General features: G+C 45.4%; 1 protein-coding gene across 1 annotated transcript; it reads right to left on the bottom strand.

Moving 5' to 3' along the window:
- Window positions 1-9,017: 9,017 nt before the first annotated feature.
- Window positions 9,018-13,603, bottom strand: DBX1 (developing brain homeobox 1). Its single transcript, XM_057414395.1, has 4 exons — window positions 12,660-13,603; window positions 12,131-12,232; window positions 10,186-10,388; window positions 9,018-9,827 (listed from the first exon to the last, which is right to left on the bottom strand). Exons 1-4 carry the CDS (start codon window positions 13,009-13,011, stop codon window positions 9,450-9,452), a joined length of 1,035 nt encoding a protein of 344 aa, XP_057270378.1. The 5' UTR covers window positions 13,012-13,603; the 3' UTR covers window positions 9,018-9,449.
- Between the last annotated feature and the right edge of the window lie 367 nt (window positions 13,604-13,970).

Genomic DNA, 13,970 nt, shown 5'->3' with positions numbered 1-13,970 from the left:
CAGCAAAAACACCACTCCTCAGTATGGGTTTGTACAAGCCTTTACAGCTATCTTTTGGTGCTGATTTTTAAAGCAATGCCTTATTTTGTACTAATTGTGTTTGATTAAATTAGTGCTGTATATGACAGGGTTTTATTTAAAGAAACAGGGCTAAAGTCATCTCTTGGAATATCATAAGTTGCTGTGAATATTGTTTGTAAGAGATACTAGATTTTGTTTTAATGTGGCAAAAAAAAAAAAGGAAGGAAATGAGAGAATGTTTCAGGTCCATATCAATCTGCAGCTGATAAATCACTGAAGAGCTGTTTTATCCATGCAGGGGGTGGGGGGGAGCTTTTCAACTGAAATAAATGCTGTCACTAATAAATTACAGGAATATGCTGGGGTTTCGATGTACAGAAAGAAAACTTACTACAAACATTTTTTTTTAAGAGCTTGTGGGTTTAAAGTAACAGACAAGTTCATGCTTCTGTGACTCAGCTTGAGAGGATCATTTTATTATACCTCATGACTTACTGTAACATAACTGTACTTTGTCTTACTGAGCTGGTCTTGAATCTGCTCCTGTTACAACTTTTAAGTGCTGATGACTTTTTTTGTTTTTAAAGAAAAATATTTTAAAAGAAAAATTTAAATATTTTAATGATGGGGGTGGGGGAAGAGCTTGGTGTTGTTACTGTTTTAACTCTACAAACTCTTATTTCATTATTTCACTGAATGAAATACCAAGGCTTATTCAGTCGATGTTTCTCATCCAGTTCTTGGTACTGTAAAAATGGGATAAATCTGTATGAAATCACATAGCATGCTGATGATGAGTTTGAGAGAGGTGAATTTTTCCGGCAGTCTTGACAATTCTGCTTCCTAGCACTGACTTTACCTGCTACTACTGTGAATTTCAGTACCTAATCCCCCAACTGAATCCATGCAGACAGAGCATGTGCCTGTAAAAAAAAAAAAAAAAAAAAAAAGAAAACAACAACAAAAAATCCAGTTGCAGGGCTAGGGCTTTAAATGGAGTTGATATCGTAGAAGATGGCTCAGTTAACCTTTAACTGGATGCTGTAAGACATGTTTAAAATGATGTTTTATTTGTGGGAAACGGGGTATTTTTGTTTTTCTCATTTTTAATCCTGTGCTTAAGCTCAGGAAGGAATTTATGTTCTTATTTTTTGTTGACCCTAGCTTGGATTACAGTGAGAGGCAGTTTGGATTAGGCTAGTCATTCTAAGCATCACAATATTCAGTGTCTCTCCTGAAACTTCAGGAAGCAGGGTTACCTGTTGTGCACACGTCTTAGTTTTTATCAAGCCTCTCCATAGATTTAAGTCTTTCTTTAAGTGACTTTGTTCTTGTTTAAGGCTTTTTCGAAACACTTCCTTATGTTTTTGCCTTTTTGTTTCTTACAAAGTTGGCTTGTGTAAAAATAAAAAATCAACAAGGAAGAAATGTAAAATTCTATGCAACATTCGTGTTGAGTTATAAATTGAAAGTAGAAAACCATTTTCTTCAGAACTGCCAAGAATGATAACAGGCCATAAATGAGATGTGGTTTATTTGGGGCAGGGGAGGGAGGGGGTTGGTTAGCCTTTTTGTACATTTTGGAAGAAGCAAACTGCTATTTCATTGTTGATGCTTAACTTCGGTATTATGTGTATGAAATCTTGTCTAAATGTGGCCAAGGAAAAAAAACTGCAAAAAGAAAGCAAAAAAAAAAAAAACACTTTGTTGCTATTCAATGGAAGGTTGCTGTTTTGATCTAGTTGTTTCCAGTGGAACAGTTTATGAAATATGTTCTATAAGATGTACATTTTTTCATTGTAACATAGAAATGTAAATATTTGATTAAAAGTGCTGCATTTTGATGAATTTTTTCTAGCCATTTTTAAAGAGAAAAAACTAGGAATTGAGTATTTTGTGTATGTTTATGATGTTTTCCATTTGCTCTTCTCCCTATTTAATTTTCAGTTCTCATTTAGGATTGGAATTTGTGAATGGTCTGTTTGAGATCATGCTTCCCCTTTCTCACCCTCCCCGTTTCTCCCCCTTCCTCACCCCCTGTGTCATGGAGAATAAAGCTGATGATTGTACCAGTCTTAAATTATTCATGATTCAATAAATTTGATGCTTATTTATTCAGATTTGTGGCTTCCCCGAACTCTTAATCAGCATTTTCTGGGGTTTTTGTTTGAAGATTTTGAGGTTCACTTTGCTGTTATTGGCTTCCTGTAAGTACTTGTGGAAAGATGCCAACCGCATCCAGGAGAAAATTTAGCGGAGGGACTACACCACTGCAATTCTCTTGCCCGTAGCTAATGTTTGCACACATCAAGATCTGCTCAAGACAAGACTGGTCTATCCATTTAGAGTGTCTCAGCATAAGGCTCAAAGTCAAACAGGACGTGGCCATCAGAATGTACCCTGATACCAGCTGGTTCTAGCTTCTTCAAGACAAGTCGCTGTAGCTTACAGGGACTGCAGGTGCAGTGTGTGTCAGGCCTAGTCTGAACATACTTTTCCAGAATGGCCTTTACAGAATCACAGACTGGTTTGGGTTGGAAGGGAGCTTAAAGCTCATCAAATTCCAACACCCTGCCATGGGCAGGGACACCTTCCACTAGAACAGGTTGCTGCAAGCCACATACAACCTGGCCTTGGACACTGCCAGGGATGGGACCTTCTCGCAGTACTTAATTTGGTGACCCTGGGCAGATCAGACTTGTCACTTAGAATAAAGCCATCACGTATTTTCATTTGCAGAAAAAAAAAATGACAAAATTTTCCTGGTAACTTTGCGAAAGCAGAGTATTTGTTGGCATCACTTGGATCTCCAAGAAGAGGTCTAGCATAAGTATGAGACCATCTTACAAGTCTTCACTTGCTCTGGTAGATCTTTCAAACTTTTTATTCTCTTCTTTAGGGAGTTGATTTAAAGGAAACTTAAGGGCATTAAGCAATTCTGTTTACAGACTCAATAGAATGGTTTGCGTCAGAAGGGACCTTCAAAGCTCATCTGGTCTTAACACCTGTGCAACTAGTCTAACATCTTCAACTGGATCAGGTTGCTCTGAGCCCTATCCGGCCTGGCCTTGAATGTTTCTAGGGATGGAGCATCGGCATCTGCAGCTTTTCTGGGCAACCTGTACATTTCACGCTTTATTACAGTTTCCACTTCACCTTGTTGATAGAGACAACTATGATACATGGTGATAAATTCACAGTGACCAGTAGGAAAAGTAGGGATCTGTTGTCCTTTCTTTCAAATAAAGAATCTTAACTGCAAAAAAAAAAGTACTGTCTTCAGAAAGGATAAATCCAGACCCTTCTGCACTTAAAATGAATAATTCCTAAAAGTAGTTTTTGGTTTTTGGGGTTGTGGTTTTTTTTTTAATTCATATTTTCTATTCATATTTCTGCTTTTGTTCTGGTCAGTCTTTTTAACTGTTCCTTGTTGGTATGTGTCCTCTACTTACTGATATAAAATGTTAATGTTGGTAAGACAGATCCACCTGTATCAAAGACAGTTTTAAAAGATTCTCTGTAAATTGATGATCTGCACTCAGTTGAACCTAAAAATAGTCTTCTTTCAACAACGCAGCAGTGCAAAGTTACTTCAGAGGGGCTTCATCTGTCCCTCCACAATAATTTGCCAGAGGCAAATAGTTTTGAACATGTTCATGCAGATTTGTCTGTGTTGTGTAAACTTCCTTTGATTCACAGGGTTGCATGTTTTAGAAATGGCCCTGGAAAATGCTCCAGCCCTGATCTTGAACAATGTTTGAATCAGCGCTGGACTGGCACCAAAATGCTTACTATCTCCCAGGAAGTCTTCTTCCCTTTCTTCTTTCTGGCTGCCCCGTCCATTCCCCATGTTCTTGTTCTTCTGTGTGCACTGTCTTGCACGCTCCTCTTCACATTTGTTTTTTTCCTTTGCATCATCTTGTCTTTAACCTTTATTACCCTGCTTTTCTGTTTCCAGCATCCTATTTTATTCTTATTTTGTATCCTTCCTGGATCCACCTCATAATTTCTAAGAGCTGTTGGATCAGTGCTGACTTCTTTTCCGCAACAGAAAGGGAAATTCCTTGGAGTCACTTATGAACTCGGGCACAGCCTGTGACGTGTACTTCCACCCTTCGCTGTCCGCTGACCTTTTCCAAGAAGTTACTTCAAGAACCAGAGAGGAAATGCCTCCTGACACCCTTAAAGTTCCCATTCTCTCTTCTGCACTTTCTGTGCACAGTCTCATTTTACCACTTTATTAACATTAACGATTCTGATATTAATCTCTATGTTAACTGTAATAACTGAGTGCTTAGGGTATGGAAACACGTACTCATCATTAGTTTCTAGCTTTTAATGCGGACAGTCAATCTGATTCTCTCTGCTTCTGCTCTACAGTGTAGAAGAAGACTTTTGTGAGAGAACTGAGCACAGCAGCTGAGGATAACTCATTTCTGCCATTGGCAGAAGGACTGACTGTTGGCAAATCCTTCCCCATCAACATCTCTGTTTGCTTAGCCACATAGAGAAATCCATGTTCTTCTCTCCTTTCTTGATCATAGAATCATACAGTAGGAGAGACCTTTAAAGATGGTCTAGTCCAGCCCCTTTGTGATGAGCAGGGACATCTTCAACTAGACCAGATTGCTCAGATACACAAATACTTCTGATTTTCTCAATTGCTGGAGACACAAGGAGACTGAGTTACTTACAAGGGGTGGAGACCATGCTCTGGCTAAGCATCTGTAATTCTGCCTCCTGCTCCTATAAGATGTTCACCCATGCAGGACTGGGCAATTAGGAGGTGTGAATGACCTTAACATGAGATGGGATCCACAGGCAGTTGGGAAGAGGTTGTGCTTCCAGTGAGGTTTTGTAGTAATCCTGCCTCAAAGACCACTGTACATCAAGGAGTTGGTGATCCTCGTCACAGTTAACTTGAGTATGCCCAGGCCTATGCTGTGCCCTATGCTGCAAGAACAGCCTTGCCTTCAGACTGGTGTTGTGCTGCACAGATCCCTTGTCCCTAAGACAATGGACAATGTGTTGCCCATGCAAACCTCATGAGGTTCAACGGGGCCAAGTGGAGGGTCATACATGTGGGTTGGGGCAGCCCCCAGTCTCAATACAGGCTGGAGAAAAGCAGTTGAGAGTAGCCCTGAAAAAGACCTGGGGATACTGGTGGGTGAAAGACTGGGTCTGAGCAGGCAATGTGTGCTTGTGGCCCAGAAGGACATTCATATATCAGGCTGCATCCAAAGGAGTGTGGCCAGCAGGTCAGGGGAGGTGATTCCGCCCTTCTTCTCTGCTCTGGTGAGATCCCCCCTGCAGTCCTGCATCCAGCTCTGGAGTCCTCAGGACAGGAAAGACATGGACCTACTGGAGAGGGCCCAGAGGAGGGCCACAGAAATTGTCAGAGGGATGGAGCACCTCTGCTATGAGGAATAGCTGAGAGAATTGGGGTTGTTCAGCCTGGAGAAGCAAAGGCTCCAGTGAGACCTTATTGTGGCCTTTCAGTTCTTTAAAGGGACCTATAAGAAAGAGACATTCAAGGCCAGGCTGGATGTGGTTCTGAGCAACCTGAACTAGTTTGAGATGTCCCTGCTCATTGCAGGGGGGTTGGACTGCATGAGCTTTGAAGGTCCCTTCCAACCCAATCTATTCTATGATTCTATGATAAACTCAGCCAGCCCATACTAGCAAAGGAGCCTGAAGGCATCTCCTGCTGAGTACCAGCCACCAGCATCTCCTGCTGAGTACCAGCCACCTGTGTGTCCTTGCCCTCATCTAACCATACAGCCAGACGTTCTCATGAGTACATCCTTTCTGTTTAACAGCAAAAATGTTGAATAGAGTTGTTTTGTTGTATGTGGAGTGGAGGCCACTTTGATGCTGCACCACTTGAGACTCCCACCATCTAAGGATACATAACATTATCTCTGCTATTCTCATCTTACAGTGTTTGCTCTAACAAATAGCACTTTGATACCTTATTGAGTCCAAGTGCCTTTCTTACAAGGATCATAATGAGCTAGCACCAACCGGTGCAAAATAGATGTTAGGACACCAAGCCCAAAACCAGTGAGGGAAGAACAACCTCATAAGCTTGGGTCTGGGTGAGCTACTAAACCTCATCCACAGCAGTAACTCTGGCAATGTCATTCCACCATTTTCAGCTTCCTGCTCTTTGCCCAGTCCCCTTACCATCAATCTATTTCTGCACAGCAGTGCCATCAGGTTTCCTGAAGGCATTGAGGACTGCTTCATAGAATCATGGAATCACCCAGGTTGGAAAAGACCCCTAAGATCATCAAGCCCAACCATTCCCCAGCACTGCCAAAGTCACCACTAAACCATGGCACTGGGGGCTTTGTCTACACAGCTTGTGAACACTTCCAGGGACGGTGACTCCACCACTGCCCTGGGCGGCCTGTTCCAATGCTTGAACACCCTCTCCGGGAAGAAACTGTTCCTAATCTCCAGTCTAAACCGTCCCAGGCACAGCTTGAGGCTGTTTCCTCTTGTCCTGTCACTTGTTCGTTGAGAGAACAAATCAAGAAAACAGATAAGGTTTCTGCTCTTCACACTGATCATTTCAGGCCCAGCTATGTGCCAGTGCATGTGCGTGGATCAGGGAGGAGAAGAGGCAATACAACCAGGAGGAAGACTCTGCCTTGTTCCTCTTGACAACAGTAGAGCCCATAGCTGTTGTGTCAAACTCTCCCTGAAACTTTCCAGGCAAAGATCTTTAAATACCATCAGTGGTTTTCAGGCCTGAATTTGAGTGTCTTTGTAGAAGTCTCTTGTATTGAAACAACAGGATTAGAGCTGGGTCACTAGAGGACAGAGCCACAGACTCGATGGAGCTCATCCAGAGAAGGGCAATGGAGTTGTTGAAGGGCCTGGAGCACAAGTGTGATGAGGAATGGCTGAGGGACCGGGGGGGGGTTAGTCTGGAGAAGAGAAGGCTCAGGGGGGACCTTATCACTCTCTGCAATGGCTTGAAAGGATGGATGGATGGAGCCAGGAGGGGACTGGTCTCTACTCCCAAGGAACAAGGAAAGAGTAAACTTCCTCAAGCTGCACCGGGGAGGTTTAGACTGGATATTAGGAATAATTTCTTCCCTGAGAGAGTGTTCAGGCACTGGAACAGGCTGCCCAGGGCAGTGGTGGAGTCACCATCCCTGGAAGTGTTCACAAACCATGTAGACAAAGCCCTCAGTGACATAGTTTAGTGGTGACCTAGGCAGTGCTGGGGGAACGGTTGGACTTGGTCATCTTAAAGGTCTTTTCTAACCTGGCTGATTCCATGATTCAGTGAAGTCTGGTTTTCCTTAGGGTGACGGTTTAGCACTGGTGGGGGTTTAGCGCTTCATGAGCCTCACTGATTGCTTCTGGGAACTACAGCCTTGCATCTTGGGCGGTATTTATTTAAGGTGATCTTCACGTTCAAAATTCCATGGAGGGCATGTGTTCTTCAAAAGAGGCAATTTGTTTTTTTCTCCTCTTTTTGGCTCAACTGTGGTGTTCCCAAGCTCTATGGTACCAAAATGTAGGGTGGCTGGAGAGGACTTTTTGTTAGGAAAGATTATTTCATACAGATGGGATAAACATTCTTTGCTCCATATGGTATTAACCTTTGGGGCTTATTAGATGATTTCCACACCTATGGATAAGTGTTTCTTCCATGGGCATATGGCAGTATTAGCACAGTGCTCCTGGTATGGGGCTGTGTAGGAAGCTGCCTGCCTTGTCTGCCATGGTTTTGGCACAGGTGAAAACACTTCCAGCTCTCCCAGTTGTGTGGGACACTGGTTGAGCAGCCTTTGAGCTAAGGAAGGGACTAGAGGGGCTGGGGCTGTCATACAGCAGATAACAACACTACAGGCTCCCTGAGAAAGGGATTTTTCTTCTTCTGCTGTCCAAAAGCTTCTCTTCCATGCTGGAGAAGATCAGAGTTCCAGCAGGTACAGATGTTGAACCAGCTGGTTTCTTAAGGGGTAAAATAACGCTTCTAGTCTTCAAACTGCAGCATCTGAGAAGGGTGATGCAGGCCAATTGTCCACACTCTGACCACCCTGGACAATAATTGGAAGGAAGAAGGAGAGTCAGAAAGGCTTTAGAGGGGAGCACAAGACAGCATCAGCAGAAATCAAGTTGCATTTAAATGCAAGGAGGGGAAGCTGTACTCATTTTAACTGTAGAAAGTCTATACTTGGGTCAAGTTGCTTCCTAGTTAAAAGGCAGATAGATGTTCTTGTAAGGTTATTTAATTTGAAGCTGTTAGATTCTTATTGAATCACTATACTGTTGATAAAAGGTAGTTGTCTTTTCCTTCCCTGTTTGGCCCCAGACAACTTACAACAACCTGTAAACTAGAAGCAAGTATTACTGAATTATCAAATTTAGAAATCTACTTTTTGTTTTTATTTGACAATCATTCACTTTATTATATATTTAAAGTCTGTACATGGTAAAATACAAAATAAAAGCATTTCTTTATAAGTTACACAATCAAACAGCTACATTTGTCTGTAGTTTAGCTGTCAGAGAAGCCTTGTTGAGCTGTCATTATATTCATTCACAATAACCTTGGTATAAAACATCCATACAGAGTAAGTGTACAAAATAGTGTACAGTTCATATAAGCTGTGCAAAGACAGCAAAGTTCAGTCAAAAATCAAAGAGGCATATCCACTTTTCTCTGTCCACACCATGGATAGCAGAAGCAAAGTGGAAAATAAGCAAAAGCCTGGGGGGGGATGAAAAGGTGGGTTAGACAGTGCTTGGGATGTAGTATCAATGTATAAATTACAATGAAAAATATATAAATAGATAAGGCTTCCATTATACAAGGCACGCTTAGATTACACCTTAGAAGTTATTCCAGGGGTTTTAATGGGTCTGTTGGACAAGTATATTGGGGGAGAGAAGGGAAGCAGTGTTTGATTTGTGTCCCCCTGTGTTTACTTTGAGGGAGGGTTGCGACATCAGACCAGTCCCTGGGTCTTTGAAATCTTAATAGTAGTTGGAAATTCACTTGAAAGGCAGTAAAAATGGCCACAACATCTATATTGTATTTTTTGTTGTTTCTTATCTGAGGGGAGCAGGGAGTTTCCCTCCCAAAAGGCTACACTTTCCTCCCTGCCATGAAGCAAGGAGCTGCTGATGCCTGGTTTGGGGAGAAGGGTTATTGAGCATATGTTGATTATAAAGCAGCCAGCGTTATAAAAATGGTAGCAGATGTTATGAATATGATAACCTCCACATGGGGCAAAGAGTAAGGAATACCCATAAGTAGGAAGTCTTGCAGCTATGTGATAAAGAACCTGCACTGGTGAAGCATGTGGACGATTGGGTGGGACATCACCTCTTCAATTTATAGCACTTGATTTTATTCAAATCTTTGCAATGACCACATGTGATGGTTGGGGCAAGCAGGTGATTTAAGAGACTGTTATCTCCTCTTCTTCCACTTCGCCTTCATCATCCTCTTCCTCTGAGTCTGAGAAGTCTGAAGGTTTGCTGGGACTGCTAGAATGGGATGGAGAAGGAGACATGTGGGAGTCCAGTCTGTCCCTCAAGTGTAGATGTTCTGGGGACTGGTGGTAGCTTAAGGGATGCTGGGGGCTGGGTGAGCACACAGGGAGAACTTCTTCTTCCTCTTCCTCCTCTCCTGAACATTTCTTGCCTACATCACTGAGGTCTGGGTGAGGGTTGAACTTGGTAGGTAGGGTCTGCTCTCTGCAGCCACCAGAAGATAGGAGCTCTCTTTCTTTGGAGTTCCTCCACTTCATCCTCCTGTTCTGGAACCAGATCTTCACCTGAGGGATGAAGTGACACAGGAATGAAACAGTTCAGTGAAACAGGATCCAAAAAAAGGCCTTTGGTTGCCCCCTCAATACTGTGCTCATGCCCATACTGAAGCTAGCAGGAATGACAGATCCTGACCTTTTGGGACCCTAGGAGATTGGTCAGGGTAGGTAACAATACCACGGTCTGTCCTGTCCTAATCAGCCAGCTGGGAATTTTGCAGCTGTTTTGGCTCTGTTGATGCTCATGGCTCTGCAACTTGCTTTGTGCTTTCTCCTGGTCACGGACAGTTCTCCCTGCTCCCATCCCCTTCTCCCAAGCTGATCCCCGGGGTGGAGAATCCAGCTCCCCACTTCATACACCCCTCACCTGTGAGTCCTTGAGGCCCAGCTTGGCTGCCAGCTTCTTCCTGTCAGGTTTGCTGATGTACTTCTGCTTCTGGAACATCTTCTCCAGTGCCTTGCGCTGCACGTCGGAGAAGACAGCTCGACGTAGCATGCCCCGCCGGGGTTTGCCACGGGCGGCCAGTGGCCAGGAGAAGGTGCCGGGGATGGGGACCACGGTGGAGGCAGCTGCTGAAGGTGGGGGACACACAGCACTGAGCAGAGCAAGACCAGCCCCCCACTGCCCCCTCCCTGCCCTTTGGGAGGGCAGCCATCAACCTGGGGCTGTGAAAAGGAGCTTTAGTCTTAACTAAGCACCCCCTTTCAGCCAGTGATTGCTGGGATTAGATTTATGAACTCAAATGTGTAAAATGGATCAATAGTGGCTGGTTTTGTTGAGAGATTCAAAGGTCTCTGGCCTGAAAAGGCAAAGTGAGGCGTACCAGCTAAGATAGAGGTATAATAAAACATCTTTCCCTCCTGCTCAGAAGCATTGGATTATTTTTTTTTCAGGCCCTTTTATTTCAGATTCTTTATTATGCTCGAGATGAAAATGAGGACTTTTCTGATTCCGAACAAAACCGTTCCTCTTCAGATGCAGTTTTGATCAATCAGTATTCATCTTTTTATATTAATCTCTTCTCCCCTCCTCCCTCCTCCCTTCCCCAAAGTTGGAGAATTGAATCAGAAGACATGAAAAGTAACAGCTAATTAGCACATTGCCTGGTTCCCAATGGCATTGGTATGATAAAAAGGGCAGAGTTTCGTCTTAAAAAAAAAAGGGGAGGTGGGGGGATGGGGGGGGGGGGGAACCTCCCCAAGAGAAACAGAGACGCTAATGAAGCGTGAATGGTAATTGTGTAGTAATGAACTAACAGAAAAAGACTGAGGACAAGCAGCTAACGCCATATATTACTGGAACAAAAGAGATTTACACTTTCAAACTAAACACAACGGCATGCCAGGCTCCTCGGGAGAATACTGATGGCACAATCGTCTCTTTCCTCAAATCATTTTCATTAAATGGACATGAAAAGCTATTTATAAAGCTCAAGTTGTTTTTGTTAGGCTATTCACATGCTGGAGAAAGGAAGCAAATTCCATTATCCGGAGGATGAATGGAAGAGCTTGGGTTATTTTTTTTCCCTCCCCCTGTTTTCTTTTTTAAATTAATAGCTTGTTTTTGTAATTAGATTTTATTTTAATTGCTCTCTCGGCATCATAACACTTCAACGCTGTAAGAACCTCAGACACCCCCACCCACCCAGCCATAGCTTGCTTTCTCTCAGGTACCAAGCCGTTTGAACACGGCGGACGGGCTGAGGGAGAAGCGATGAAGTGAGGTAAAGGAGGGAAGGGTTAGCCCGCGGTGAAGACGGAGGAGAGAAGCCTTAACAGTGAGCTCCATGCCCCTGTAACCGCCACCAACCCGGCGGGGGATAAAGGGTTTGGGATGGCTCTAGGGAGGTACAGGGCGGGGAGCGGCTGACGGGGAACGAGGAGTGCAACCCCGCCAACACCCCCCCCTACCTCCTGCCACCCCTCCGCCGGCTCGGAGCCGGGGCCCGGGCTGCTGCGCGAGTGGGGAGCGCAGCAGGGAGCTGACCGGTCCCTCGTGGTGCTGAAAGCGGCGGCGCGGCCCCGGGAGGAGGAGGAAGCAGTGGAGCCTCGTCGCCTCGGGACCGTGACAATCCTGGTTAATTTGCCCGTCAGCGGGCGGAGCGGGCAGGGGAATGTCAAGCAGTCACTGCCTATGCTAAATCGGGCATCAAATTGGCGCGCCTGACGGGTGAATGTTGTACTCCTTCCAACCTCTGACTAGAGCGTAATCCCCGGGGGGGACACGGACTGATGGAGAAATATCATCGAGCTGTGCCCGGGAGGGGAGAAGGGGGGTCCACCCTTTCAAAGAGAGACTTTTAAAGACCTACCTGGGAAATAGGAAGATCGGATAAAGGGCTGGAAGGATCCTTCAAAGTACGGGAAGGAAAAAGTCTTTGGAGGGACGCTCTGGAGCAACGCAGGAGAAGTTTCTACTAAATAAAAGAAATTAAGCAGAGGGTTACCACCGGCTGGAGTGGGTACGGTTGGGGTTGTCACTTGGTCTGGGGACAGATGCAGGTGGTGATTTTCAGTCCCCCAAAATAAAGAGCCAGACTGAGCCCTGGGGAAAGCAGTGCTTTTGCTGCGATGGTTATGCCAGCAAAGAGGCACCCGAGAGGGCAGAGTCGGTCGGGAGCCCTGTTGACACCCCCGGTGTCTGCCCCCCACCTGCCCGCTCCTCTCGTCCCACCGATCGGCCGTCTGTCAGCGCTGCCCCTAGTTCTTAAATACGGGCGATGCAGAGGGGCTGTGCTCGGTCCTCCCCTCCCTTCCTACCCTTGTCTTCCTGCTCTCCCGCAGGCGGTGGGTTCCGCGGAGCCGCGGGGATGGGAATGGGGGAGTCCGGGAGCCGCTTACCGGCGCGGGGAGCAGAGGAGAGGATGGCGTTGACTCCAAACTTGAGGAAAGTGGAGTCGCTGCTGGAAGTCTGTGGCGAGCAGATCCTCCTGGAGCCGGCGGCTGGGTTGGTCAGCTCCGGAGTGCCCGAGTCCGTCCTGGCCGCCGCGGCGGGGGGGGACATGCTGGCAGGGGGAGCAGTCCTGGTGGGCAGGTAGCTGGTGGGCCTGCTGATCCGGATCAAATCTTCTATCAGGAAGCTGGAATGGCTGGAAAAAGCGGACTGCAGCGACTGCGGCAGGGTGAGGGTTGGGGTCGGCCGGAGGAGGCTGGGGTACACGGCCGGTGGAGCGATGAGGCTAGGGAACATCATCACCGGGGCCGTCCGCGGAGCGGGGTCGGGGCCTCTCCCCTGTTTGTTTATTTGTCTGTCTGCTTTTTGTTTTCTGCTTTGAAACCTCTTCTAGTAAAGATCCTGCTACAGCGAGCCTGTCGGGGTTCTCTCTGCCCCTTCCTCCTGGACGGTGGGTTTTATACTGGTCAGCCCCGCTGGGGCTCTTTCAAAAGTGACAGCCCCAACAATGGGGTTCAACAAAGTTCTCCACTTGAGCTTCATTCAGGGTGAGCTCCGGGCTTCTCCATTGGTCCGGGACTGCAATTTATGATTGGATTAGACTTCATAAGCAACCGGGGCACAATGGCCCCGCCACAAAGAAAGTGTAGTCATCAATTTTGCATATTGACCGCCTCTTTGGAATACAGCTCCAAAGGCTCCCAGCAGGGTTTTGTTCAGAGGCAACACACACAGGCTAATTAAATGCCTATTTAAAAGTTTCGAATGACATCTTGCCTCTTAGAAAGGGAATTATTTAAAGAAAGCACTAAATTTATTTGCGGCTCCCCTGCTGAGTTTAGGAAATAAATCAATAAATATTCATATAAACTTATCTGCCGGCCCTCAGAAAAGCGCGGGGCTTGTGCAATAGAAAATATAAATTAGAAAACGTGGAACTAAGCCCTTTTGGGGGGGCAATATTCGGGGAGCGGATCCTACCGTGGGTTGAATGTGTCCTGTGCTTGCTACTAGTGCACTGCAAAATTTGTGGTTGTAGTCTGGGTTATTTTTCTATCTGCATCCCAAAGGTCCGGTATAAAGCGAATTTGGGTGTTAAGTTTTACTTTGAAGATCGTGGTGTCCTAAGATACTTGCGTGCGTGTGCTCAAGTGAGAGGCTTGCCTGTACCGAACTGAAATATAAACCTTACTGCAGCTGGGTAAGGACTCTGCTCCGAGAAAATCTAAACCTTGAACACAGAAAAGATCTGAAGAGCT

This window comes from Pezoporus wallicus, unplaced genomic scaffold (assembly GCF_028554395.1).
Source record: "Pezoporus wallicus isolate ANWC-B61680 ecotype Strahan unplaced genomic scaffold, APGP_CSIRO_Pwel_v1 contig_5967, whole genome shotgun sequence".
Lineage (NCBI taxonomy): Eukaryota > Metazoa > Chordata > Aves > Psittaciformes > Psittacidae > Pezoporus > Pezoporus wallicus.
Note: the sequence above shows the minus strand (reverse complement) of the source record. Positions and strands in the feature narration are given on the sequence as shown.

Bases quoted from the DNA above. Each gene is read 5' to 3' on its own strand.
- DBX1 (XM_057414395.1), bottom strand. From the start codon at position 13,011: ATGATGTTCCCTAGCCTCATCGCTCCACCGGCCGTGTACCCCAGCCTC. The intron at 12,233-12,659 runs GTAAGCGGCTCC...TTTATTTAGTAG, and splicing joins CTCCTCTGCTCCCCGCGCCG to AAACTTCTCCTGCGTTGCTC. The intron at 10,389-12,130 runs GTAGGTCTTTAA...CACCTTCAGCAG, and splicing joins CCGATCTTCCTATTTCCCAG to CTGCCTCCACCGTGGTCCCC.